Source organism: Aythya ferina (assembly GCF_964211825.1).
Source record: "Aythya ferina genome assembly, chromosome: 25".
Taxonomy (NCBI): Eukaryota; Metazoa; Chordata; class Aves; order Anseriformes; family Anatidae; genus Aythya; species Aythya ferina.
Window position 1 is genome coordinate 911,235 of NC_140323.1, and position 27,725 is coordinate 938,959.

At 46.5% G+C, this 27,725-nt stretch overlaps 1 protein-coding gene and 2 long non-coding RNA genes across 8 annotated transcripts in view; 1 reads left to right on the plus strand and 2 right to left on the minus strand.

Annotated features, from left to right (window-relative positions):
- The first annotated feature begins 155 nt into the window (after window positions 1-155).
- LOC311423736 (membrane cofactor protein-like) lies at window positions 156-27,599 on the plus strand. Of its 6 annotated transcripts, none has more exons than XR_014685836.1 (14): window positions 156-321; window positions 1,146-1,337; window positions 1,539-1,635; window positions 2,303-2,388; window positions 2,545-2,751; window positions 3,236-3,418; window positions 4,434-4,622; window positions 5,245-5,436; window positions 5,775-5,801; window positions 6,538-6,604; window positions 21,157-21,307; window positions 22,211-22,749; window positions 23,158-24,237; window positions 26,501-27,599. XR_014685836.1 is itself a non-coding variant. In XM_084498114.1 (12 exons), exons 1-11 carry the CDS (start codon window positions 213-215, stop codon window positions 8,461-8,463), a joined length of 1,440 nt encoding a protein of 479 aa, XP_084354240.1. In that variant the 5' UTR covers window positions 156-212; the 3' UTR covers window positions 8,464-8,477; window positions 10,157-12,085. The 6 variants fall into 6 exon arrangements, 3 of the variants coding, with proteins under 3 accessions (XP_084354240.1, XP_084354241.1, XP_084354242.1); XR_014685837.1 differs by having other exon boundaries at window positions 22,211-22,400; window positions 23,158-25,380; XR_014685838.1 differs by having other exon boundaries at window positions 22,211-22,400.
- Window positions 13,155-27,725, minus strand: part of LOC311423737 — a 29,165-nt gene continuing 14,594 nt past the window's right edge. Inside the window, exon 3 of the long non-coding RNA XR_014685839.1 lies at window positions 13,155-14,430. This is a non-coding gene — a long non-coding RNA (uncharacterized lncRNA). The remainder of the gene's footprint in view (window positions 14,431-27,725) is intronic.
- LOC311423738 lies at window positions 22,693-24,982 on the minus strand. Its single transcript, XR_014685841.1, has 2 exons — window positions 24,844-24,982; window positions 22,693-22,969 (listed from the first exon to the last, which is right to left on the minus strand). It is a non-coding gene; the product is annotated as an uncharacterized lncRNA (long non-coding RNA).

Sequence of the window (27,725 nt, forward strand, 5' to 3'; positions counted from 1 at the left end):
CTGAGCACGCTTTGAAGCCTTTCCTGAGGGGGAAGCGGGGCCCCCTCAGGCCGGGCAGCGGCACCGCCCTTCCCGGGGAGGGCCGGGCCCCGCCATGGCGGCCGCCCCCCTCCCGCCGCGCTGCGGGGACCGCGCAGGGCGCATGCGCCGCCAGCCCCGCGCTGCGTCTCCTGAGGCAGAGGCGCGGAGCGGGCGCTGCCGGGGCTGCGGCCATGGGGACGGGGACGGGGTCGAGGACGGGGATCTGCCCGCCTGGCCTCGGGCTGCTGCTGCTGCTGGTCACGGTGGTCGTGGTGCTGCTCGGCGAGGCGCGGGCGGAGGGTGAGGAACGGGCGCTTTGTCCCTCAGCCCTCTACGTGAGGCGCCATGGAGGGGGAGCGGCCGCGCTGAGGGGAACCGGGGGGGGGGAGCTGAGGGGAGCCGGGGGGGCGCTGAGGGGAACCGGGGGGGTCTCGGGGGGGTCCCGGGGGTCGTTCGTCGCCTCACAGGGCGAGGGGAGCTGAGGGGAGGGAGGGCGGGGGGCGAGACCTGGCTGCGAAGCGCAGCGTGGGGCCCCCTTGGTGCCGGTGGGTGCTGGTTCAGCCCCAGGGCTGGGGGTTACCTCACGGGGTGGGGGGGCGGTGGTTTTATTGTTTAACGCTGTTTTCTAGCGCGGTGGGTGAGTACAAAGGAGCACAAAGGGTTTTGTCCGAGGCGCTGCGGCAGCGGCCTTTTGTCCAGGGGAAGGGCAGCTGCCACCCTGCTGCTTTCCGCCCTTGCGGTTTCCCCACAGCCTGCCACGCGGGTGTTGTGCTCCCCGTGAGCACGCAGGGGGTTAAGTTTTCTGTATCTAACCGCAAGAATGAGGCAAACACAAAAAATAGCCGCTAGGAAGCAACGCGTTGCCTAGGCAGAACGCTAAAGAGCAAGGCGAGCAAACGAATGGTGGATTAACCGGTGCTAGCGTGGAGTTGGGCATTGGATGTGCTCTAAATACGAACTGAAAACCTGAAATCTCAATAAATAAGTAGTTCTGGCTTTTAAGAACGTTGTTGCTTTCATTTTTTGATGCATCCTTAAACCTACCACACTAGCCTGCCCTCAGCTTGTCTCCTTCCTTGTTGATAAATCTAAGTGTTGCTTTTTCTTCCCTTGTGCTCTGGCAGAGGAGTGTATGCCTCCAGAAAGACTGCAGTACGCGGAGCTGACGGAGAGTTCCAGCGCAAAGCAGAGCTTTCCTGTTGGAACCACAGTGACATACGTGTGTCGCCCCGGGTATATGAAAATACCTGGGAAGTCGCCAGATCGAACGTGTGGTGAAGACTTAAGGTGGTCGCAAACAGAGGAATTCTGTACAGGTGACATGTGCTTAAACTCTTGCTTTTCTTCTTTGTGATTTGATGATTTCAGTTGTTTTCAAATGAGAATTAATGTTTTTTACAATTTAAAAGGAAGCTTGAAAAATACTAGTGATTTTAAGGACAGCATACGACAAAGACTTAGTCGTTGTATATAACTACAAAGATGTAGACTTATTTTTTTTTCCCCTTTCTCCCCAGCGAGAAAATGTACTCATCCAGGAGAACTGGAAAACGGTATTGTTAATGTGACAGATCTTACGTTTGGTTCACAAGCTACCTTTTCTTGTCACACAGGGTGAGTGTTTTGGTGAAGTTTTCATTTCTTTTTTTTATTTCCTGTTTAGACCAGGATTGAACCAAAACCGAACTTTCTTATGTAGGTTTCATTCCAGTTCTGACTTGAAATATCTCCAGATTTATACCTTGGGCAAATAAAATCACATCTAAACTTAATTCCCTGGCTTTACTTGCTGTTTGCATCAACCGAGGCTTAAGGTTTTTAGCGAATACTACAGTGTTAACCACTAACAACCTTTTTTAATGTTCCTGTGGCACAGGGAGCAAACATCCACTCATTGCGCTTTATTGAATAACAACCCACCTGTCTGCATATAGCAAATGAACTCAAAAGTGCTAACCTCTTACAAGGATTTTTTCTTCCTTTCCTTTTACAATTTATTTATTTAGTGTTAGTAACTTGAAGGTATTAGTGTTAGAGGGTACATGGAAAGGTTTCCATCCGTTCCTTTAGTGACATCTCATTTGCTTCTCTCTCACTTTCAAAGTGGAGACTGTTAGCAAAATAGATTCTTTTAAGATACCATTTTCGTTACAACAGAAGTGTGGTATGTCACATCCCCATAGTCAGAATTATGGAATTACGCAAGCAAAGTTTCTAGCTCCTTCCTTGAGAAATGAGGTTTCTTATGTTTTACCTCTTTTAAATGTTTTTACCTGTCTAGGTTCAGAATACGTGGAAGTAGTGAAATTACCTGTGTAGTTAAAAATAAAGCTGTTGACTGGGATGGAGTTGTTCCTTTCTGTGAACGTAAGTAAATTAGGACCACATTTAAGTTTGTATTCAGATGGTGATAGCTTATTTTAAAGCACCTGTGCAGTACACTTTCATGTATAAGAAATAATGGTAACATAGATGATCAAGGTAACAAAATTCTGTCAGCTAAAATGTGTGATTTATTTCTAGGAGTTCCTTGTGAACCACCACCAAGTATAGCCAACGGGTACTACACCGAAGCACCTGAGTATGTTTATCAAACAACAGTAACCTATAGGTGCAATGATGCACAGAGAGGTGAAGATCCCTACTCGCTGGTTGGTACACCTTCTATTTTCTGCACGCTTGATGGAGACTTAAATGGAGTTTGGAGTGGACCACCTCCACAATGTAAAGGTTGTTAGCTCTAAAATATATTTCTTTATTGTAGCCTGTCTGACTCCAAAGCTTCAGTATCTGACCTTTTTTGGAATTGAGTGAGGAGGTGAATGTTTTTTCTTATAGAAAAGGAGGAACTTCTATCTTCTGCTATAAATTGATGTAATTCTGATGGAGGTCGGATAAACTACATTGTGGGTATTGATTGATTTGATTGATTATGACACAGAATGGCTTAGAACTTAAGATAAAATTTTTTTATTATTTTTTTTATTTTTATTATTTTTTTTTTTTTAAAAAAAAAAGGGCAAACCCATCAGTTTGTATGCAATTGGTAGAAGTGACAAGGATAAAGTGAAGAAACTCAGACCATAAAGCCTGAGTATCTGATAAAAGAATGTGTAAAGAGCAGGAATGGGGAAGCTAGGTTAGGACTAGCTGTGACTTGTAAAGATACTGTTAACAAATGTTTCAGAACTGGCTTTCCTCTTTCCTATTTCAGTGGTCAAATGTGAAAACCCAAAAGTTCAAAATGGAAAAAAAGTAACTGGATTTGGACCTCTGTACAGCTATGGGTACTCGGTTAGGTTTGAATGTGATCCAGGCTATTTCATGATCGGACAGGATGTAATTACCTGTCAAGAAGATAACACCTGGCATCCGCCAAAACCGACTTGTGAAAAAAGTAAGTCGTTACATAGACATAGCAATCCAACTTTTCTTGTAAGTTGGGAGTGCTGTAAGTCTTAGCTAAAATTTGAAGTCAGTATACTGTAGTTGGAAATCATAAGCTGAGGAAGTTGACATTGAGCCTCCTCTATGGACGCTGTTTTAGGTGTTCACATGGTTCTTGACAATTTTTGGGTGAGAATGAGTTGAATTGCAGATTTGCCTATAGAAGTTGCAGCATGGACTTACCCGTGATGCTACCACATCATTATAGCATCACGCTATTTGTTCAAGTGATTTCATACAGAAATACAGGAAGAGGTGTGTTTCTGAATCGTGATGGAAAATATGAGGGTTATGCACAATGAGGGAGTTCGTAATATCCTAGAGTAATCAGAATCATCATGTCTGAATGTGTTCTCACCCAGCCCTTCAACTCTTGCTTTCCAGGCACCTTGTATAGTGTGCAGTATGTTGTTAGATTTTTGACAGGCAATTATTTTTAGGACTCATTTGCATGGGACATGGCAGAGGATTTTCTACAACTTTGTTCCTTTCTCTGTGCTAGAGAGAGGGGGAATGTTGCCACAGAGTACAGTGAGAGGATTTCCTACATGTATACTCTAGTAATGAGCTCTCAAGAACGAGAACCACTTTGGCAAAGGTGTGCTTGAGTGTTGTTTAATGAATGGGTCTGACAAGGCATCTGGGGATGATTCTTAGGAAAATAATTAACCAACAGATATGGATTTCTCAGCTGCTATATCATGATCATACTACCCTAACAAATACCTACGGTGATGTTTCATTAAGTCTTCTAAAGGAAAAATTTGCATTTAATATTGTGAAGGTATGCTAGAAGTTTTAGCAATTCAGGTATACTAATTTCTTTTTCTCAATGGCAATTTATATATACTGAGTGAGTTAATGAATAATAAAACATTTAAAGTGCGTTATCACTACGCTTTTAAATTTCAGTGCTAGCTACTGTGTGTATTTCAGTATGAGTTACTAATTAATACTTGTATTAGTTACTGAAGACAGCTGTGGTGCCCCAAAGATCTCACATGGACAAGTGATTCCGCTGCAATCCGAATACAAACAAGGAGAGTCTGTTCAGTTAAGGTGCGATCTTCACTGTGCTTTTCCTGATGGTGCTGAAGAGATCACAGTAACGTGTGAAGGACAAAATAGATGGAGCTCTGTACAAAACTGTGCATGTGAGTAGAATTCATAATTAGTAAAATCAAGGATGGACAAGTTCCAAATGTCTGACATAACAGTGTGCAGCCCCTGAAAGTCAGGTACCTGTCAGTGTGCCCAGCTGGGCACAGCTGGGTTCTGTTAATAGGTGGTGAGTGTCCTGGGCTGTGATCTGAGCAGGTGAGGAGAGTTCTGTGCCTGGTTGGAGTCCTAGTTTAGTCTTAGCTTTGTGTATAGAAATTGACAAAATTCAAAAGTCTGCTTGAAAGGTCTGGAGTGGGAGTGTTTTCTGAAGATTCTTCCTTTGATGACAAACTTTATGCTCATTTCACTCTGCATCACGTGATCACTCATACTATAAACGGAGAGGTTCTTACTTGGATGCAGCAGCTTGTCCTGATGGAGTTGGGATGTGTATTTCTGTTAATGTGTCTGAAACATGTCCATTAGCAAAAGTACCTACGGCTTATAGGAAGCAGGCAGCCTTTCCATGTAAAATGTCTTGAGGGTGACTGAGCTTCTTATATTTACACAACTGTAGGGGCTTCACGGGCTTTTTGTTGGCAACATCATTCATTGATCTGTTCCATGTACCAGCTCTATTCTTAATTTTTTTTTTATTTATTTATTTTTTTTCAGGTAAGCCTGTACATCATGATTCCTCTCCAGTCATTAGTCATGGCAGAGTAATTTATGGACAAAAACCTGAGTATGCTGTAGGGGATACTATTACAATTGAATGTTACGCAGGCTACACGTTACACGGTGCAGATCATATTGTGTATATGGGAGAAGGCAAATGGAGTCCTGAAGTCCCAACTTGCCACTTAAGTAAGTATGAACTGCAAGAATTTCTCACAGGATAAAAGTATATGTAACAGAAAACTTACTTCTTGGGAACATACCTTTATATTCAGGAGAAGTCATTTAATGCAAACTTCCATCTTTATTTTGACGTAAGAAAACAAGGTTTCGGTAAAAGTCCATTCAAGAATAGGAATATTTTAAAATAAATAGAAGTTGCCATGTAAACAGACCTGCTGCAAGGCTTGTCTTGGCAAAAATGCTTGACCTGTTTGAAATACCCTAATGAGTATTTGTATAAGATACATTTGTGTAACATCTTCAACAAGATGTGTTCCTCATAACACTCATTTGTTTTGTTTTAGGTGCCTATGTTATCGCCATCATTTGTGGTAAGTATCATTTAGAACCTGAACAATACACAATGTGAATTTCATTTTTTTTTGTGGAATTGATATTGTCATCTTCATCTCTGACTACAGTAATGTTAAATGATTTTAAAGGTTTGATTGTTTTAAAATTATTTTAGTGTTTAAAATTTTAGAAATGTCTACTGAAGTTGCAGAATTCAAAAAAAGTTAAGGTTACTTAGCAATTATAAGTCATTTTTTTTGTAAAATGTTTTTTCATATATGTAATTAGATTTCAAAGGCAGTGTTCCACGACTTTGTCACTTTCATAAACTCTTCAACATTTGGGTGTACTGAAAGCATGAACAGATAAATAACTGCCAGTGAACTGAAGTGCTTACTCCATCTTTCTGTCCTTGTGCTTAGAAAAGTGGATAACAAACACATTTTTACAAATGTGGTTTTCTACCACTGATTCCTTGTAAACTATTTCTAAAAAGTAGAGTTAGGCTGTTGTGACATCTGTTTTAATGTTCCTGAACTGGTGGTGTTTTGCCATCTTGATGATCACTGTTCTTGAGCAGATCTACCTTGAAGAGTCTTGAGTAAAGCATCAAACACGTGAAATAAGCCATGAAAATTTAAGTGTTGTAAGAAGAGGGAGTTGTACAGGACTCTGGGTGAAGACAGTGCTAATTTTTGAGGCTGTATTTTTTTTGTGAGTTAGTGACTGTCACTCTAAAGCTTTTTTTTTTTTTTTTTTTTTTTTTTCCTGAAGTGATTACAGTAGTTCTGGTGTTCCTGGCAGCCTTCTGGGTCTATAAGAAATGCTTTTCACAAGAAGGGTGAGTAAGCCTGCTTTTTTTTTTTTTTTTATTGCCAATTTCTGTGACTGAGCAAAAGCAATGCTAACATATATTTAAGTTTCTTGAGCTTTATCTGCCTTTTCTGTTTCAAATGCCTAATGTTTATATGTAAGCTTAGCAGCTGATGGGAAGCTAAAGTGCCTAACAACATATTTGACTTTGTTTTTGTATCTTTTATTCAAATAAGCTGCTAATTAACGCTTGTGCTATTTTTAGGGAAGGAAAAACTGTGCTTGGGTTTATATTTAACATAGGTACACTTACCAAGAAAGTAATTTTGCATCTGCTTTAAAACATGCCACTTTCTCTTAAAAACAGTGGTAGTATTGGCTTGGGTGGGCTTCACCTGCTTTATTTTCTTGCCTGAGTAAGCATCTGGCATCACTAGAGGTCTCCATAGGCTTTAAGAGCTAGAGGGGTTGAAATGAGCTTGGAAGCCTTGGAGGTGAGCTAAGGGGCTTCCTTGCTTCTACAGATGTATCAATGGTAGTGAGGGGACCTGGACAACCACTGTGTTTTGGATCAGAAACACCTTAAAATAACACAGGCTTAATTACAATGAAAAAAAAAGCACATGAAATTGACCTAAAATGGTCCTCCTGTACTGTTTGAAAAAGCAAATAGCTGGCTTTGCAACTGGAATGTATAATGTGTAGATCCACTTCAGTTTTTCCTTCTGCAGCAGCAGTGATTGGTATCCCTACATTACAGACTTGTAAAATATCAAATGCATAAATAGTAGTATTTTGTTTTTAGTGGAACGCAGGGCATTTTAAATTTCATCTTCAAAGCGGGTAGTTGTTAATGTATGCTTTCTCATAGGGGGTTGGCAGGAGATTTGAATGCCTCACTGTGCATTGCTTCTTGTAGTGATTTCTTATCTTACCTTCTTCAAAAAAAAGTGGAGGAATAGTTTGTAACAGGCAAAATACTGAAAATACAGAGCAAGTTGGGCGGTACGCATACTATATGCATCTCATCTGAACTGACTTAAATTCCAGCAGATCTTGTTAAAAGATTTTTGGGGTATGTGAGATGAAGGAAGGGATTCTTATAATAAAGCCCACCAGAGGAAATATTCCTGCAGTTTGTGTTCATAGTACAGTACACACAGTCCTACCTGGGAGACTCCTGAAGCCAGGTGACATCCAGCAAGGTTTTAGCCTTAGTGTCTTCCATGTAGGCAATGTGGCATCTTTATAAGGGCCACAGTGGCCCTGTAAGCAGAGTGGCAGAGGCTGCGTACCTGCACACTGCTGAGCACTGCGGTGCTTTTGAGTAATTGCTTTTCACCACCCATGGCTTGGATAATTTGCAACCCGGATAGTCCGAGGGGGAGTTAAGAGTGTTAGGGCAGCACTTTGTGTTCTTCATGTGTGGAGAACGAAGAAGGGATCATCAAAAATAAAAGAATGTTGTATTCTTGAAAATCCCACGCCGTGAAACATCCTACTACACCTAGTGCTTTCCTTAAGCTTCATCGCTGTGAGCATCTATTAAATCGCATTCTTGTCTGAAAGCCCAACCTGACCTCCTTTTACTAAGGCCTAGATCTCACTGTTTAGTTTCCTGGATTCCTGACGTGGTCGAGCCTTTCTGACCCATTGTGCTTCTAGTACCTCACACTGACTGGGTTTGTCTTCAAACTGCAGCACAAATCTTTTCTCACCCTCTGTCGCTTGTATGTCCAGTCTGTCAGTTTTATAGGATATATTCAATTAGACCTTTTTCCCCTTCTGCTGTTCAGCTCCTATACAGTTGATGAGAATTGCAAGGAAACATGTATTTTAAAAACTAATGTGCCAGCTGAGATGGAAGAAACTGCACAAATGACTTAATTGAATCTTAAAAGGTACATGCTTTCCGTTTCATTTGGACATTTGCTTTAAGCTTAAGTGTCTTTTTTACAGTTTACTCAATTTCAGGGGAAGCATGGAATCCAGTACACCTCAGTTTCCTATAGGAAAGGTTATACTTTGTTCATTTTGTGAGAACAGGATGTGTTACTGGAAGAACTGTCATTCAGTGCCATAAATGGTAGCTTCCGCTGATCGCATATCACAAATCTTAATTTTGGGTTGGCTTCAAAGAATTAGTAATGTTTTTCTGTGTGATTGAAGCCACGTACGGACTCAGTGGAACATTGTGCCTCTTTCAGTAATATGAAATGGGCTACAACAGTGCATTACAAAAAGTGCAAACGATCTTTTTAGACCTTTTATAAAAAGGCAGTTTCTCTTTTCAAATTTAGAGTTCTGTGGGCCTGAAAAGTGCCAAAATACAGTTGCTTGTTTGGAGTTGAGTTTTCTCTCATGTTTTAAACTAGCACTTAGTCTTGTAGTCAGGTGCATTTGACGATGGCTGGAATTGCACTTGTCTGGAGTCCAAACGAGCTCTTTTAAAAATCTGACTCTTTAAACCTTGTTGCAGTAGGACAGATTTAAGACGAGAGATTAATTTGACTGGTATTTATTGGCATTTTGTCATTACTATATTAATGGCTAGAATTTGCTCTATAAATGGTTTTATAAACTTGTGTCTTTGTGTTGATTTTTTTCCATTGCACAAATTCTGAGAAGGTAATGATTGAAAAAATGTCTGTTTTAACATGAAGGTCTTCTCAAATGAATGGCCTTTTTAAATTATTTTTTTTTAAAGACCAAGTGACTTTTGAGTATTTGTCATAAGTTTGAGATGGTGCACACGAATAAATACTATATTTACCTATGAAATAAGATGTACGTAATAGAGATGAGATTAGTTTTCTGGGTTAGTCGGCCTTCTTTTTGTAGGGAGAAAAAAGGAATCAAGTTCTTATTTTCGGTCTTCCCTTTTGTTCATGGCAATAGGAGAAATTAATGTTCTGCCATACCAGCTGGTATGTGTACACGCTGTTAGCTCCCAAGTTTTTCTTCCTGTATCTACAACTCCTTGGAGACCTCAAGCGATAGTGCAGAGGTTTGTTGCTTTTGGTTGAGTTTTGTTGTTCTTTTTTTTTTTCTGTAAAAGAAGAGATGAGTTACTCAAGAATGTGAAAATACACGCCTATGGGTATAACTAGTTGTGGATGTGACTATAAATTTTAATCCTCATGTTTAAATATTGTATGTTTGCTGTTAGCAGGCTACAGAATCAAAATTCTCACTAATACTTGGCTTCTAGTTATAAAATAAGTACTAACCATCATACTGTGCATAAAATAATATAAGGGTTGCATGTGGCGCAGCTTCCAAATGAGTTAGGAATCCTGTACCTGTTCTAAGCTCCTGATAATACTCGGGCATGGTCTCTTCATCGCTTGAAATGATCCAATTGGATCAAATGCTTTTCAGTCAGGTCATTCTTAGTAGCCTAGTGGCTGAAAATGAAGCAAAAATCTCAGTTTGTCGGTTGCTGAGTAAAAAGAGGACAAATGATTTAGTTTCATGATTTTACGTGTCGATTTAATAAAACTAAGGCTGTGCTTTCAGAATAAATGTAAGAACTATTTACATGTAAACTCTCTGATTTGCCTTGTTTTTTTGTTTGTAGGAAGAGTGACAGCACTGCATGTACTGCCAAATATACGAGCTGTAAAGCATGAATGACCCTTTCTGAGGGTGGGAGGGGAACTTGCAGTTGAATGTGCCTATCAGAAATGGAAAATGAGTGCATTAACTTCCTGCAGATAAATCTCTCTTGTACTGTTATATACTACTGATTAACTGTAGTAGAAGATCATTAATAGGATTTAAAAAAAAAAAATCAGAATATCCATCCTTGCTGTCCTTTGTGGGTCACTCCTATCATCTTTTCTGTGCATGTGAAATGGACTTAAAGGCACCTCGTGTCGCATGCACCAGTGTCTGTGTCGGCGGGAGTGCTGCGAGCAGGACTGTCACAGTACCGGCTGCTGCTGCCCGCCGCCTGCAGTGCTCCTCTTTCCGTACGGAAGACTATGCAATGTTAGTTCTGCTCGCTAAAATTCTCATGTGCTTCTCATTCATTTTCACGGTCAAGGGGGGTATAAATGATGATTATTGTATTCTGAAATGTTTTAATTATTTCCTGAAGAGATAAGTACCATTTAAGGCTCTGTCCGCTTGAAATGATCAGTTTAGATCTTGTATATGCTATTTTTTTTTGTTTGCCCAAGGTCGTTTCTGTATATCTAATGGATTAAAATGTGCCTTTGAATCGGTTTTATAGCTTTTCTATTGCCTTTTAAGAAGGAAAAAAGCCATTTGTATTCCTGGCTCCTTGGCTTAGTCCCAGAAACACCATAATGGACTTGTTGCAATGGGAAACTGAAGGAAACTTGAATTCCATAGCGGAGCATCCCCTGATTTTGAATTCGTTGGCCTGTTGACAGAAGGTGCCTAACCATAAACTGCTTTGAAATCTGTGGTAGCCATCCTCTAAGATCATTGCGATGCTTGATTTTTTTTTAATTTTTATTTTTTTGATCTGTTTCTGAGATAATTATGTTGTTTCTTAGGATAGAAAGGGTGCCGTGTGGGTTTAGCTTCCTTGTTGTTTTTTGTGTTTTTTTTTTTTAATTACTATTTATAATCACATATTCCATATAACAGCATTTCAAATCCCTGTAGACAGACTACTATGCTGAGTCGAGCTCTGTAATGCAGGTGGTGTGGATATCTGTTGAGACACGAGCCTGTCCCTGTCTGGCTCCCTTCCCTTTTCACGGTAAGGGAAGACCAAGCCACCTTAGTTGCAGGAGCGAAGGAACGGGTATGTTGGTGATGTGGGCAGATGTGCTCTGTCTTTAGGTAGCCAGCCATGCTATGAAAGGGTTTGGTCGAGATGGTGACTCCAGGAGCTCCCATCACAGAATTTGCCTTGAACCGAGGCTCAGACACGCACTGCTGGCTGTTACTTTAAATGCCTACTGGCTATTTCAGATCATCATGAAAATCAACAGCTAAATTAGGGCAGGTTTTGGCTTTGTGAATCTGTGGGAAAAAGAACCAGTTTTCCCAGGGAAAAAAAAAAAAAAAAAAAAAAGCCTCACTGCAGATGGCCGAGGCAGCATTAAACTGTTCTCGGCTGTGGTAGATTGACGCTGCTGTCCCCGGTGGTGAACGGATTGTCTCAACATCATCAAACTATTTAGGGTTTCTTAGGCGCTTTGGGTCGATCCCAGCAGTTGTATTGCTAGAGTTTGTAACAGTGGCGGGTTATTTAAAGAGGGCTTTTGGCTGCACTTGTTTGTAGTCGTTTGAATAGCTGATACCTAGCTTGATAATTGTTTGTAATTACTCTGATATTATAATATATTGGGAATTGAGCGTGCCGGTTGTTAGCCAGCTTCTGTGTGGCATCTCCAATATTAAAATACGCTGAAATGCACTTATCGCTAAAGTGAAATAACTGTAAAAGGTGGCTTTATTTTTATATTTTCCCCAATGTAAAGACTAGTGATGGTTTGTAATATTGCAAATAAAAAAAAATGTATTTTTAGCCGTGTTTGTCTTTCATTCATCGTGTGGTACACAGCTGCTTTCCATTTTTCTAGAAGATAATTTTTCATGTACCAAATTTGCAGTAGGTGGTAACTGTTGAGATGGAAGTTTGCACTTTGTGTGGAAAACTACTTAAAACACCTGGATGCATAGTATAGAGAATGTGCGTTAATTTCCTGAGCAGTTTGTGGTCTTTTTATCCTCTTTTGGAAGAGCAGAGGGTTTCCTAGAACCTCCAAAACCGAAGTGTTCACTTGTGAACCTCAGTTTTTACCAAACTTGATGGGGAAGAGGCAGCTTATTGTGTGGCTGTTCTGATGTAACCCTGCGTCAGGAGCAAAGCCCATGGAGGGCCCTGGCACTTCTGTCCAGGGGGTGATAGCTGTAATCTTTAAGGAAATATTGCTTGGGTGTTTTTAAGTAAAATATTAAGTAGAATGTGATTGTTTTTAGTTGTGTGAGGTTCACGCTTGAAATGAACTTTATTTTCTTTGCAAAGAAATGTGTAGTCAGCTGCCTTGTAAAGGCACAAACTTGCAGAGGATGGGCTAGAAAAATGATTTGCTCTATCTTTTAATTTGTGCTTCTCCAGTTAGTTGGTACGGACTGCAAGCGATGACAGTGTGTAGACTATACAGCCTTAGAAGCTATATATAAAGTTTGGGGATTCCTGTGAGCAGGGGTAGGAGGATAGGCAGCTACTGGGCAATTTGACATCAATACTAGAAGTGATTTTGTCCTGATTGTCATGAATTCTCTATCACTTTGTGATTTGTTTTAGAATTGAACTGGCAATAGCAAGGCACGTTGCACTGTGAGCACGTGAACTTTGTGCTAACAAACAGGCCGGGTGTAACAAAGCCCTCGTGTTGCCATCTACTGGTAAATGCAGCTCTGCGTGGTGGTTGGGAGGCTTCTCGGGGCTACAGAATCGGTGTGAATGCTCGCCTCTGAGCGTGGTTCGTGCAGTGTGCTGGGTGTGAACCTGGGGACTGAAATACGTGAAGCAACTGGATCTCGTCCAGCAGGGAAGCACGTAATCTGTCTACCTGAGACAGAGCCCAATACCAAGTAGCACACAAGTTTATTTAAAAGAAAAGAAGTCTGAGTAAATAACAGGTTAAGGCAAACATAGCACAAGGAATATCGCTGGTCGCAAGGGCCCTGGCTTGCTTGAGTTGAAGAATCTTTGTTAGGTGTTTGAACAGATGCTTGGCTTTCTCTTTAAGCACCCGTCCCAGTTGAACGGGATGCTGACTGTCCTCCTGTTGTGCGGGTGGTTCGGCCTGGAGGTGTAACTTCAGGTCAGAGAACAGAAGAGCATAACAGTCGTGTTTGTGAAGCACGAGCAGCCTTCGGATGGTGTTTATTTATAAGGACTCTGGGGGCGGGGGGAATGAAGTTTTCCATTATTGTTGCTTTTCCCCCTACATCATAACCGATTTCAAATGGTGCTAGACAAAAACTGAGACTCTGAACACCAAGAGAAATCGGTCAGCCTGTGTAAGAGACATTTTCCTGGCTCAGAGAAGAATCCTCTTGCAGATGACAGCTACGCATTCTTTAAAGAAGACTATTCAGTGGTCTGATCAAGTGCTTCATCCACACAGCGAGCATCCTTTTGTGTATGTGAGCATGTTTGTGCAGGTGAGGTCAGGCAAAAATAGTTCAGCTTCAGTTTAGTGGTTTGGATGCAAAGGTATAGAAGTCTAACAAAACATTACTGGAAGGCAACAACAGTAAACTTCAAAAAAAATTTAGGGAAAGGAGTGGATTGTGTGTGCATTGGTGTGACCAGCACGATTACTGAAGTCACGTTTGGTTTGTTAACTGCTGAGATCAAACTCAGAGTAACTTACATGTTGGGGTCCTAGTGACTGTACAGGAAGGGGATGTGCTCCTTGCCTCTCGACGTGCAAGAAGCGCTGCGTTGGTTTCCATGCAACCTTTGGATGACTTTACTCTGGACAACTTTAACTCACAGCCATTGTTTATTAAGTAAAATACATTTGAAGGAAGACTTTGCTGCTGTGGCCCTAGCTTGAGAGGGTGCGTACAGTGATTGCATAGTGTCTAGAAGTCAGGTGATGTTACAAAATGGATGGGTGTCGAACAATTAATGATTGGAAAAGTGCTGTTTTAAGGAGTAAAGGCTGTCAGTGAAGTTAGCAGCTGCTTGATCTCCTCCCACGCTGTAATTCTTGCTCCTAGAACACTGATTTCAAATGGTGCTAGATACAAAGTGGGAAAATCTAAGCCACCATGTGAAACCAGCTTCCAGAGGAAGACAGATCTTGTGCATGGCTGCAGGTTGAAAGAGCAAATCCTCCATCTCCAGCGTACCTAGAGAAAAATTAATTGATTTCATTTTATTAGAAAGTGAGACAGTGAACTTCAGGATAGGTATTTTATTGACACATTTTTTGGCATTAGTTGAGGCTGATATAGGAGCAATGAGACGTGATGAAGGAGCCTACTGCTGTAGCAGTGAGTGCAGTTTCCTCTGGTAGCCAGGTAAAGCAAAGCTCTTAGCAGCTAGGGGCAAAAAAAGGGCTGACTTTGTAGTGTAGAGAATGCTACTGGTTTGGGAGGAGGAATAAAAAGCTTGTGTCGTACAGGAGCAATGTTTGATGCTATTGCAGTCACAGCCAGGCTATAACCTCCGTGCCATCAGAGAGGACGGTTAGATGAAGAGAAGTTGGGTGCTTTTGTGATAGGGAAAGGAAATTGACTGTCACTGTGGCACTTTGTCAGCTTTATCCCGTGGCTCTTAAGAAGCATGCTTTTAATTAGCAAGGAGATGCAGATTTTTGTGAGGAGTTCTAAATCCTGCGAGCACAAAATAACATTTAATGAAAATAAATGACATGGAAACAACTTTGAGCAGTGGGCCAGAACGAAGCCTAAAAAGGGAGCAGTTGCAAATATAACCGCAACTGGTTCAACAAAAGTTGCCAGGGAGGTAGGAGAGTGTGAAAATGAGCGGCTGACGGTTATTGGGAAGGGAATAGGTGTGAGCAGCACCGTAGCACGGCGCAGCCGTGGTGGTTAACCTGCAGCGAGTGCGTGGGAGCATACGGGGTGTCTTCAGGCCTGTGAACAACTACACACGGGTCATTTGGGAGCTATCAGAGCCTGGCCGCCGTGTGTGACCTGTGCTGATGCAGAAGCTGCTGCGACACGGAATGAAGTTGGGCAGGAGCGGAGTTGTGAGCTTTTACTTATCGATGCCCTGGGTTTTTGGCAACTCCTTGCATCGGTTTTGTAACCGGATCCAAGAATCTGCTTCAGTGCCTACATCTAATGCACACCCACGGACAGCAGAGGAAAGCTCAGGGAACACAGCGCGTCCTTCCAAGAAGGGGCGGGGGGAGAACTGCACTAGATTGCTGTCTGGGTATTTACTGGAGTTTCTAAATCCATTAACTAGGGCAGCAGGGTGAAAGAGAAGTGGAAAGCAGGTTCCCTCCCCAGTGTTCATCTTGCTGGCACGGTTATTTATGAGGCATCCTATATTATCAGCATAAAGATTTACTACTGAAAAGCCGGACTGAGAGTTACTGCTGGCTAGAGGTTCGTTGTGGCACAGATGAAGTACCCCAGCAGCATCCTTTGGAAACAGGCTCCAAGTGAGGGTTGCTTTGTATTTTTTCTTCTTCTTCTCAGTATTAAGCACGTGCCTGAACAGTAAACAGGAATCTTTATATAAGGTTTTCAAGGAAGTTGCTGGGAATGTCAGGTGTGCTGCAGAAAATGCAAGCTGCTCTGGAGGTGCAAGGCCTGGAGAGCCCCTGAGTGCCTCTGAGGAGCTGGGTCTGAGCACCTTCCCCTCCACCCTCCAGAGCACAGCAATCTTTCCAGAAATATCGTGCAGCAGTTGAAGACCAGCGGCTCATTCATTATTTATAGTTTGATTAAAAACAGATTTCCTTTCAGCGTGATTAAGATGATGCTGCTGCCCCTCCTGCAGGCTACCTGCAGATCCTGCTCTGCCTTAGCAAGCTCCCCTGCCCTCCCAGCAGCCAGAAGGTGTCAGCCCTTGCTGCTGAACTGCAGATCCACCTCTCACGAGGGACACATCCCTGACAGCATATGCTCTTCTTTCCAAACCTAGTGGCGTGCCGGGGCAGGCAGCGTGCAGAAGGAAGGAGAAAAAGAGAGCAGTTCAGGACCACGTGATAGGCAGTGCTCGACTGGTAATGTGCATGCAGGGGGGAAAAAAAAACCTGCTTGTCTCAAGCATTTGCTGCGTGTGTTGAACATGTACCTGTGGGGACACACACGTGTACAGAGACAGGCAGATCCTGTCAGCTACAGCTGGCCTTGCCAAAATGTCCTGGAGTTTTTGCTAAGTAATAGCAGAGCAAGTGCAGCCCTATCACTCTGGTTTTTTTCTCCTTTTCAGACACATTTTAGCAGCAGTACAGTTCTATAGCTTCTTTCTGAGGAGCATCTCAAAGCCTTTCATGGACTTCACACTGCTTTATGCCCTCTAGACAAGTCAAAAAAGGGAAGAAATCCCTGCCTCCCCCATGAAAGGGAGCCTCCTCCCTGGCTGCCGACCTTTAATCCAGTCTGCACGAACCAGACAAGCCCAGGTGCTGCAGACCTGGTTTTCAGAGCCCACAGCTTGTACATTAAGGCACTTTCTGGGGCTTCTACAGTGAGCTAAGCCCTCTGCATGACCCTGTGTGCATCGTAAATTTTTTCTTCCATTTTGAAAAGCCGGAATGAAACTCGTGGTTCATCGGCCTCCGGTCTCCCCTGGAGGAAATGCTCCCATTTTGCATTCGGATCTGAGGCAGAGAGGCTCGATGCATCATCCCCCAGTCGAGGAATGAGTCAGACCAGGGCCAGGTGCAGGACAGAGGGGTGTGACAGTGCAAGTGGTGACCTGTAAGGGGAATTGAAGTGAGTGAACTTCTAAGGTTTCAAAAAAAAAAAAAGCTTCCTCAGCTCGGGGGAGCGTGTAACTGCATCTGTTTGTTGTGCTGCTCTGTTACTGCGCGGTATTGCGTAGGTCAGGTATGGACAAATGTGCCCTGACTTGCAGCCTGAGCTCATCGCTGAGCAGCGCTTTCTGGAGCTGCAGCAGCGCTGACCGAGGCCGAGGAGAGGCAGGGTCGCTGCTGCTGCTGCTGCTGCCTGGGTTTGGTGCTCGGGACTGCAGGGTGGCTCTGGAGATGCTACTGCTGTTCGGGGCAGCGCCAACACGCGCGTCCCCTGGGAGCTTAGAGCACAACAGAGACTTTTTCTCTGTCATTAGGAACAGAATAAAACCTCCAGATGACGTTCCTGAGCGAACGTAGTCTGTTCCTTTAATCTATTAATGCTACTGCAGCCGGAGAATTGCAGTATAAACGGTACAGTGAAAACCCAGGCCCTCTGGGTCTATGAGCCTTCTGCTGTCTGTGCCCCACCACCAACAGAAAAGAGCAGTTTGGACCCTGGGCTACAGCGTGTTGGGGGTAGGAGCCTGTGGGGCCTTGGGGCACAGGCTGTGTGAGCCCTGCCTGCCTTTGGGGCACTGATTTCCAGTCCCATAACGGCGATGGCAGAGCGCTCGCTGCGTTTGTCTAACTGCGGAAGGGACAACGAGCTGCCCATCGTCCTGATCCTTTTTTTATTTTTTTTTTAATAGCCTGAGTGTTGGAGACTTTGGGATAGGGAAAGACCATTTTTATGCTTGCCTGTTTGACATACGTAGCTCTTTTCCAGATTATTTAGGGCAGGCCAGCTGACAGCAGCAGCAGTGATGGCCAAAGCGTGGTTTGCGATCAGGCCCGAGGGGTGCACCGCTGCCCTTCCCCTTCGCAGGGGCCCTCGCTGGGATGTGCTGGTGTGTGGCTGGGGTGAGCTTTGGAGCTGGCTCCCAGCAGGGTTTGGGGAGAACCTGGGTTCTCCTAAATGGTGCTGAGCGGTCAGTGTGGGCATCGCCCTGGTGCTTTGCTGCGGCTGATCTCAGTTTGAGGGCTGAGCCAGGCACGCTGGCTGTCGGGGTGGGCTGTACCAGTCTTCGTTTCATGCTTCTGCCTTACTGATCTGCTGTTCTGTGCTTCGGTCTAATGAAGTAAGCTTAAAAAAATGCAAGAAACCTTTAATTTGCAGATCTCTTGGAACATCTTGTGGATTCTTAACAGTGCAATGCCACTAAGAGCGTTAGGATTTACTTGCAAGACTTTTTTTTTTTTTTAATCCCAGAACTTTGTTTCAGACTGTTAAGTGAAAGGTAGTACTTACTTGCTATTCTTTGGAATTACTTTGCCATAAGCTAACTGAAGGGAACAGCTCAGTGACCATTCTGGGAGCACAAGCCATTAGGGCTACAGTTTCTAATCTGCTTCCTGTCTGCAAATCTGAAATTGCTTCGACTTGCCTGGAGCCAGGCAGGTTTTTTTCCACCTTTGCTTTCATGAGAGTTCCTAGGCAAAGCCACAGCCTGTTCGGAGGGCACGGGAAGTACTGAACCACTGAGCGCTATTGAGGATTTCAGATCTCACAAGGAACGATGAGGTGAAATTGGGCAAACTCACCCAAGGGAAGGGAAGGCTGGCACCTCCGTGACCTGGGTCATGGGAGAGCGGTAGGAAAGTGCAGCTCTGAGAGCTCATCAGCTTTAGCTACACACAGCTTGTTTGAGCAGCACGTTACAGCACTAACTACCTTAAAATATTCCCCACTGAGGCAGCTGAAACCAGGAAAGTAATTTTCTGTTCCTAACTTCTGTACATAAGCATCACCTCGGAATATAAAGTATTGATTGCAGGTCTCGAACGAAGTCACAGGGAGGTTATTGTTGTGATTTGTATAGGCAGTGCAGGAACATGGTGTTTCCCCACCACTGCAGTTCTAGGTAATGTCAAGGGAAGTCACGCTTCTCGTTGTCATTGAAAAGAGAAAACAATGTCCTGTGCCAGTGAGGAGCATAAGGACGAGGATACTGCCAGATGTTTACAGAAGTGTAACCTGCCCTTAAACCTGACATTTGAAAGCATGCTCGGTACCCACAGCAGGAGGCCCTGGCAAAAAAAGCTGGAGAAAAGCACGGACCCGGCTCCCCCAGCACCTGAGCTGTTTGGTTTGTGTCTGTTCCCACAATTTCCATCATCCTTCCTCTCACAGCAGCTTCGCTGTGTTTGGGAGCCCTCCTCGGTGTTTAGGAAGCGTTTGGGCTGTGCAGCCAAATGCAAACCCCTCGGCTGCTGGTGGACACGCACTGTGCACCATTTGCACTGGGTAAAGATTGTTTGTGTGGGGAGCTGAAGAGATGTGCTTAACTCAGAAATAGCTCTCTTCCTTGGAAAGCTGAAGGTCTGAATCACACTGTGTTGGCTCAGTTTTTAGCAGACAAGCTATCACATATGCCTCCCTGTAGGCGAAGAGTCGTCACTGGCATCAGGATTAGCAGCCAGGTTCTTTTCCTTTGGAAACTAGAGAGAAACTAGAGAATAATGCCACCGGAGGCTGGAGCAGGCTTTGAGCACGGTTGGGGCAGGATTGCTGGGGAGGGGGCCGGCAAAATTGCCAGGGGGAAGGGTCCCCCTGCAGCCCTGCTGGGCCTCTGCTGGCTCTGCTGGAGCCCCGTGTTCCTCTCCTTGTAACAGGACCTGAGAACGTGCCCCTGAGCTGAACTTTGTTACTGCAAAGGTGGCACAAAGTTATTCTGCCCTAGATCCTCCAGGCGTTGGCCGCGCGGTGCTGCCCGCAGCACACCCAGGGCTGGTGCTGCCTTGCACCCACTGAAAATGCTAGCGATGTGGACAGATAGAAACCCCTGAGAAAATGGGGAAATCTGGCAGGGAAAAAGGCAGCCGTGGAGCTGTGGTGCCTGAAACTAAAAGCCCAGGAGAGACAGACACCGGGGAGCTCCGAGCAGCCTGCGGAGTCCACCTGATAAAGACTGCGGGAACAGAAATTCGGATATATGCAGAGACTTTTTTTTTTTTTTTCTCGTCTGGAACATGGTGTGAGTTGATGCGTAGTCCTTAAAAATATGCTACTCCCAACTCCCAGCAGGCCAGAGGAAGCCTTTTCAAGCAAGTTTCTGTAGTTTGCTCAAGAAGCAAATTACAGATCTGAACTTCAAATGCTTCTGAGATCCAGGATTTTTCTGGATCTATACTTTCAGACCCGGTGTACCCCCTCCCGCAGTAGCATTAATTTTCAAGCCTCACTTCCAGGTTCAGGGCTCCAGTACTGCCACTGTTTTAAGAACCAGGGAGCTGGAGTTCCAGGACCAAGTGGGCAGTGACGAGGAGGCAGGGGAGTGACCTTGCAGCGCGCCTGTCCCTCTCCCGGAGCCGTGCCAGTATAAACGGCGCGTGCCTCGCAGCGCTGCTGAAACCATTTTGTGAGATTCCCAGGTTGGCCATTTCTATGCCGGCTTTGCACCAAAACTTTTGAGTGCGTGAGAACAGGGTAGGGTATTGCTTCCTGTGCTATAACAAGGGCAGCTTTGTCACCTGGGCTTGGGACTCTCTGGATCTATGGACAGGTATATGGAGAATAGCAGCAGTTCGGCTAGCTCTTGTATACAACTCTCCGTTAGCATCGGTAATACCGATACTGAACTGATGCAGCTTAAAGCTCAGCCTCCCCCCCAGCCACACCCTTATTAAACTGTAAGAAAATGCCATGAACAAGTTTTAGAAAACATGCAAGGCAGCCGTGAATTTTCTGAGTAGGTCTGGAAGTGATTTGTAAGAGGAGTGAGGATGCAATACTTGGCATCTGGACGTTCTAGCGAATTTTCCCAAATAAGAAAAGAGAAACGTTTCCTCATAGACTGCAAGCTTTTCACAGCATCAGTAAAGCTCCTGACACAGAGCCCAGCGCTGTATTTGTATGACATGGAAATTAACAGCAGCAGCAGCACTGCAGGCTTAGAGTCTACTCTGCGTGCAACAAAATGGCTAGGGGTGCTGTCGCGTTCATCTGAATTCCTTCACCGATCGTGGGTGGTAAAATAGGTGGACGCCGAAATCCCTGCCACGTCAGGTAGGGCTGCAAACTTTAACATCGGTATTAAATTAATGTTTCTAACCGTCTTCTTGCCTGTGCCCTGATCAGCTCAACTCCACAGAGCAGAGACAGGAACGAGCAGCAAAAACGGACTGCGTCACAGCTGTAACATGACCATCGGCAAAACAAGTGCAGAAAGATATCATGGCTGTCTCATCGCTCCGACAGCTTTCTCTCAGTATCGCAGAAGAATAAGCTGGTAATGCTTTCCTGCTTTTAAATTTATGTCCCGAGCATTTGCAATTCTTAACTTTACCAAATTTTGCATCCTCGAACAGTCTAAACTCCCAGGAAAATTGCACGTATTTTGCCAGCAGACCCAAAGCACTAACGATCACTGCGTCACAATGCCGCACCAAGGCTGGGAGATAGAATAAACCCTACTTTACAAAGGAAGGGAACCAAAATACTGAGAAATGAATCAGCTTACACAATATCACACACTTGAGTGTCAGAGGGAGTAAGAAATCATAGCTTTTCCAAGTCCTTTCGAGGCAATACACAGAAAAACATTACGGAACAGTTTGCCACGTAGACCTCACATACAGTATCACATGCACAAAATCGCTTCTGTCCTACAGAAATATGCCGTGTCCCCTTCTTAGCCTTGTTTCTTGCAATTCCCCCAGATTTACCTGCTGACAGTAACCTCAATTCCCGAATAATGACATTTACAGCTAAAGTTTAACATTGAAATACCTCTCGTCTCTCGGTCTCCTTTTCCTGCCTGTGCTTAGTCACAATTAAACTATCACCGTGGCCAAAAGATGGTAGCGAAAGGAGCAAAAATAAACACATCCCTACACTGAACACTGATACTCAAATTATGCGTGTGCCTGGCTGCCAGTTGCACCTACGTCCAAAGGGCTGAGAACTGCCATTACGCAGCGCTACCTTTGCAAACTAACGGGGCCTCCACCACGCAGCTGTGGTGGGGAGGAATGCAAAGGGCTGTCCGCTCGGACCCACTTAACCCTCCGCTCTCCCGGGAAAAGCAAGCATCATTTCTTAGGCCAGCTCCTGGCCGTGCACACTGACCTCCGCGGCTGCCTTGCACTGCTCCTGTGTAACTGTGTCTTTCTGCCTGTCCGTCTTGCTGCAGGGACCACCGCTGTTGCTGCTGTTCCCGTTGTTCCCCTGCTCTGCGGAACTGGCGCTGCAGGAGGCGAGGATGCTCCGAGGGAGCCAGCTACAGCCAGCGAGGGCTCTGAGTCAGTAGGGGTTGTGACGACTGCAGCAAGAGCCTGAAACTCCCCACGGAATCCGGCAGGAAAGGAGGGGAAGCAAGGAAGGTAGAGATGGGAAAGAGGAAGGATCTGGGGAGTGGCACCTACTGTCTGTTTGCTTCTTCCCTCCCTGTTCCTGCCACCGCACTGCCGTTGGAAACGGTATCCTCCCCTCTGGGTTACTGCGCAAAGAAACGGTCGGGGATAAAACTGCAACGCGTATGGCCTTTATAGCAGCCAAAATTCGGTCGGGGCGGGTGTCCGTGTGTCAACACGGCCTCTCTCCCCTCTCCGCCTGCCGTTCGGAGGACAGGCTCCTGCCGGAGTAACCGAGACACCCGCAGTTCGTTTGAGCTGGTTCTAAACCCAGTGGTTGTTGCTAAACAACCAGACCTGACGCCTGCGATGTCAGTGAGTGAGTAATATAGATTAAATGCTTATGCTAGCACGGCCTTAAACTTGTTTAAGCCTTGGTATGATGAAAGGCTGTGGAATAATGTTCCCTGCTATATGAGAAAGCAAAGTTACCACTCCACTGCATAACCAGGCGACTTCCTCAGCCAGAGGGACCAAGCTCAAAGCTGGTTGTGTCCTCAGAACTTCCAGGCACAGTTGCCCATCTTCATTGTTGGTCACTTAAGAAGAGAGGTGAAAAAATAGTATAGTAAATGGTTAAGAGAGAAAAACGTCCTCCTCCTCATCTTCATTTCCTCATCCTTGCCGGAGCCGCTGTCTGTCTGCGGTCTCCCATCCCTCCTTCCCCAGCCTGTCCCAGTCGTCCTTTCTGCCTGCCTTCTTCCTAACGCTCTGGTTCCTTTTGCAGACCTTGCAGAGCCCCGGCTCGGGGCTGCCGGCAGCGCTCCCTCGCCTCGCCCACATCAACCAACTCCTGCCCGGGCAGCATGACGGCGTTTGGGCAGGAGCCTTCTCCGCTTCGTTAATCCCGCCACGCGATTGCCACATTCGGTCCCTGCCCCGAGCGGCTCACAGCGCGACCAGCACTCAACTCCCACCGACAGAAGAGAGAAAACAGGAGAGAAAGGAGAAAAACAAAAGCCCCAAACCCGAGCAAGTTCCCCTGGCCGAGGTTGGCAGCTCTGACACGTCATCGCCACAGCCGCGCAGCAAAGCGAAACCACACCGGCACCGGCACGGGGTGACGCGGGGCGCGTGGGCGGGCAGGGCCCTGTGCCTGGCCCCATACCCGCACCCATCCCAGCACCTATCCCTGCACCCGTACCCGCACCTGCACCTATACCCGCACCTATCCCTCCACCTATACCTGCACCCGTACCCAGATCTATACCTGTACCCTGTACCCGTACCCAGACCCACACCCATTCCGCACCTATACCCGCACCCATTCCTGCAGCCGTACTTGCACCCATACCCACACCTATACTTGGACCTATACCTGCACCCATAACCTCCCCCATACCCTCCCCCATACCCGCACCTATACTCACACCTATACTTGGACCCGTACCCACACCCATACTCGCACTTAGATTCTCCCCCATACCCGCGCCTATACTTGGACCTATACCCGCACCTATACCCACACCCATACTCGCACCCCTACCCTCACCCCTACCTGCCCCTATACCTGCCCCTATACCCTTCCCTATGCCCTCCCCCTGCCCCCCCCTCCCCGCAGCCGGCCGCCCCGCTCGCAGCCTCGCAGCCAACATTCAGATTTGACACCCCGGCGCCGTCCAATCCGCGAGGGCTTTTCACCTGCCAGCCCTTCCCTCCGCCAATCGCGGGGCTCCTCGGCGCCCAGAGCCCTCCCCCGGCCAATGGGGAGCCGGCCCCGGCCCCCGGTTCATGATGCAGCAGTCCGGGGCAGGACGATCACATGCGAGCTGGGCGGCTGCCAGCACGGAGACACGGCGCGAGCAAGGTAAACAACTCCCCAACGCCAAAATGATGACATTCAATCCCCGAGCGCTGCCTTCCCGGCTCGACTCGGCCCCTTAACCCCTTTCGGCCGGCGTGGAAGCGTCTGGAAGGCAGCGCCTACCTGTGTGCCCCCCCCCCGGGGGCTGGGGGAAGCCGCCCGGCGTGCCCTGCAATGCTCACTGCGTCAGCGCTCCCCGCTCAGCGAGCTGCGCAGTGACAGAGCTGCGAGCTGGGGAGCGCAGGGCGGCTGTTAACCCCCGCGCCAAATCCTCGCCGGCACGCCAGCCCTCGGGGAGACGGGAGGGAATAAAAAGCCCGAGCAGCGCAGGGAAGCAGCAGTCTTTGCAAAGTTGTCATCTCTTCCCCCACGACTACTTCCCTCCTCTGCATTACGGCAATGCCGGCGAGAGTGGCGTTAGTACAACCTGCGCCGTCGCTCCATTGAGAAAACAGCTCTGACGCAGAGCAGAGCAGTCGTACCCAGCCAAAATAATAATAAAGGCACTCGGGGAGCCGAAGTGAGGGACGAGGGGGGAAGGGGACACCCAGCAAACAATCACAAAACGCAGATGCAGCTCGAGCCCCATCCTGATCAAAGGGTACGTACGTGGGAAAGACGAACCGGACCGAAGAGCTCTGCCCGTGCACCATCTGCGCAGTCTTCAGCCCTCCGCTTGCTGTGTAGCGCCGCAGAATAGAAGGTTCCAGAAATTTCCTTTCCGTTAACCCTTTCGGTGTCTGCCCACTCTCCCTCCCCGTGGGATTAAGCGCGCCGGGTCTCCAGCATCGTCAAAGGGCGAAGCCTCCTACGCCAACCGAGCCCAAATATGCTTTCTAAATGACTCCGGATGGTGACAGGAGCCCAGTCCCTGGTGTTGGTGTTACTTCTCTTTCTTGAGCCCTTTCTCCCTCTCTGGCTGCCTCTCTCCCCTCTTGCTGCAGCAGGGCTGTTGCTGGTAGACCTATCGACGGAGCTTGCTCTCTCGCTCTCTCGCTGAGCTCTGTGACGCAGCTCTAAATTCTCCAGCCTGCTCCCTGTGTTATAACAGCGGAACTGCAGCCTTCCAGGGAGCCCGTGCCAGCAGTGCCAGGGCCAGGCACACCGAGGGGAGCGTCGCTCCTGGACTCTGCACCTTTTTTTTTGGTAATTATTATGTTCCTCACCTCGGCTTCTGTGCTGCCTTCCGAGCCGCTCAGCCTCACATCTCCTTCTCTGTTTCTGAGTCACGCTCGCTAGGTTAACTCTTTTAGGATTGGTAGTCAGCAGGACAAATCTCGAACAAGCGCAGCTGAAACCACAGCCAACTTTGTGGTGGTTTCTGCTTTAAAAAACCCAAAGCAAATCATCTTGGCTCTAAAAAACAAAAACACACACACACACACACACGTTCCAGTAGAGAGTTAGTGCTTCGCAATTAACTGTTTCGGTGACAGGAACCACTGCCTCACCTCCTAAAATAAAGTGATCTAGGCCCACGTCCTGCAGGTACTCGGCCGGCAGTTGCCTGGTAGCACCACGCGACTTAACAGGAGCTGCTCACACCAGGACACGCTTTTCTGGACCTAAAAGCACGAAACTGCTGTGGGATCCACACGCCCCTGCTCTGCTGGCCACAAGACATTGATCAGAATGTGGTTCAGCCGCTGGGCAGATGCATTGTGTCAGATAAGGTACTGAAAGTGCTGGGAAGGTATAGGCTCCTCTTAATCTGGACGGTATTAATAAGTGTTATCACACACACACAGATTCAAAACGCTCAGTGTAGGCAGGGGAACTAATAGCTGCGTTCTGGGAGTCACCAGAATCCAGTCATCTCTGCCACAGAAAGTTCCCCAGCAGCTCCGTATTTCAGTGCAGCAGAGCCAGGCACACAGACGATGCCACTGAGCCCCCTCTGCCTGCCCCTGCCCCGCAGGACAATCCCTCGCATCGATCCGGGGCAGGCACCTGCAGCACGAGGCAGGGGAAGCTCCCGGAGCCTCGAAACCGGAAAATGTGGAGGAGGATCAGTGGTAGATGGAGCAGCTGGGACTCAAAGCGCAGCTAATGGAAAGCCGGCGCTGTACGAGGGAGTGCATGCGTCAGCCTGCGCGTACGGCACGGCGAGAGAGCCAGCAGGCCGTCCGAGGGACAGCATCAGGAGAGGGATTGCTCCACGGACGCATCTGCCATTTTAATTCTGGACTCCGGAGCTGGCTGGGAGCTTCGGGTGTTTCACTACAACCAAAGCTGAAGTAACCACTATTTTTTTTTCTCTTCACAGCGTCTGAAGAGCCTGAGCTATTTTGGGATTTGTCTGTACTACACTGAAAATGACACCTGTTACACGCAGACACAAATGAGGAGAATTGCAGGCTCCCGGTTTCTCAGATCGGATTCTACCAAAAAGAAAAAAAAAAATCGTATGAGCCAGGGATGTGGGAGAGCAGCGCAGGCTCTCAGCGGGGGTGAAGAGGCTGACCCTTGTGCATTGAGCAGTCAGACACGGATAGAAGAAATGTAAACGGTTTGTTCTGTCTGATGCAAGAGGAAATCAGACCTCTGTGTGACCAAGAGAAGTAGTGCTCGATTGACTCGGTGCCACAAGACAGGGTTCCTTATGCAACCAAGCACATGGGACTTCGAGCCTCACATACATGTTCTGCAGCCAAAGCTGCAAGCATTAACTCTTTCAGTTAACGAAGGTAAAATTGTGACAGTGCCACGGCTACTTAAATGAGTCACTCGGCAGCGATGCTCTAAAGTAGGCCAGGGTTTGGGTGCTGTTATGCAGCCTGCTGGTTTCAGTTACCCCTCGGTTATCTCAGAGGCTCCACCACCACGCGGCATCGGAGCGGATTTTCCCCGTTCCCCGTGTGCCCCTCGCGTGCTGCTGCTTTCACCAGGGGACAGAGGCAGGACAGAGGCAGGGCAGCGGCCACACGGCTGGACCCAGCAGAGCGCCGAGGGCGGCCGTGAGCTGCGCTGGCAGCGGGCTGAAAGACGAGGAGCCTCGGAAGTGGGACACTCGGCTGGTGCTGTCAGCGCCCAGCGGCTGTGTCAGTCCCAGGGTATATGAAGAAAGTAAAACAGAGCTTTGATTTATTTAAAACACTGTACTTTGGGGTGTTTTCAGGGGAAAGGCAGCGTTTGTTTTATGGTTTACTTTTGTTTGGAAATTACCAGCCAAATTTACCAGCTGTCTTTACCTGATCATAAGTATTTACTTTATGGCAGCACTTAAGCTCCCAAGAAGAATCAAAGCCACGCTGCCCTGGGAAGCACTCAGGGACGTAACGGAAAAAAACAGAACATAAGGGAAAGCTTCATCAGTCGGAACCGAATAGTGGGGCCCAGAAAAAATAAAGTCATCTGCTCACGTAGTTGAATTTGTTAACCTTTGGTTAGAATTTGGCATGGTCTCTGAGCTGAAGCAAGCAAAGGGCTGAAATACAAACTATGATTCCGTGGTAGAAATCAATGCTCCTGGTTTAAGTGGAGCCTGTGTA

Bases quoted from the DNA above. Each gene is read 5' to 3' on its own strand.
- LOC311423736 (XM_084498114.1), top strand. From the start codon at position 213: ATGGGGACGGGGACGGGGTCGAGGACGGGGATCTGCCCGCCTGGCCTC. The intron at 2,752-3,235 runs GTTGTTAGCTCT...TTCCTATTTCAG, and splicing joins ACCACCTCCACAATGTAAAG to TGGTCAAATGTGAAAACCCA. The intron at 6,605-8,372 runs GTGAGTAAGCCT...TCTGCTGTTCAG, and splicing joins AAATGCTTTTCACAAGAAGG to CTCCTATACAGTTGATGAGA.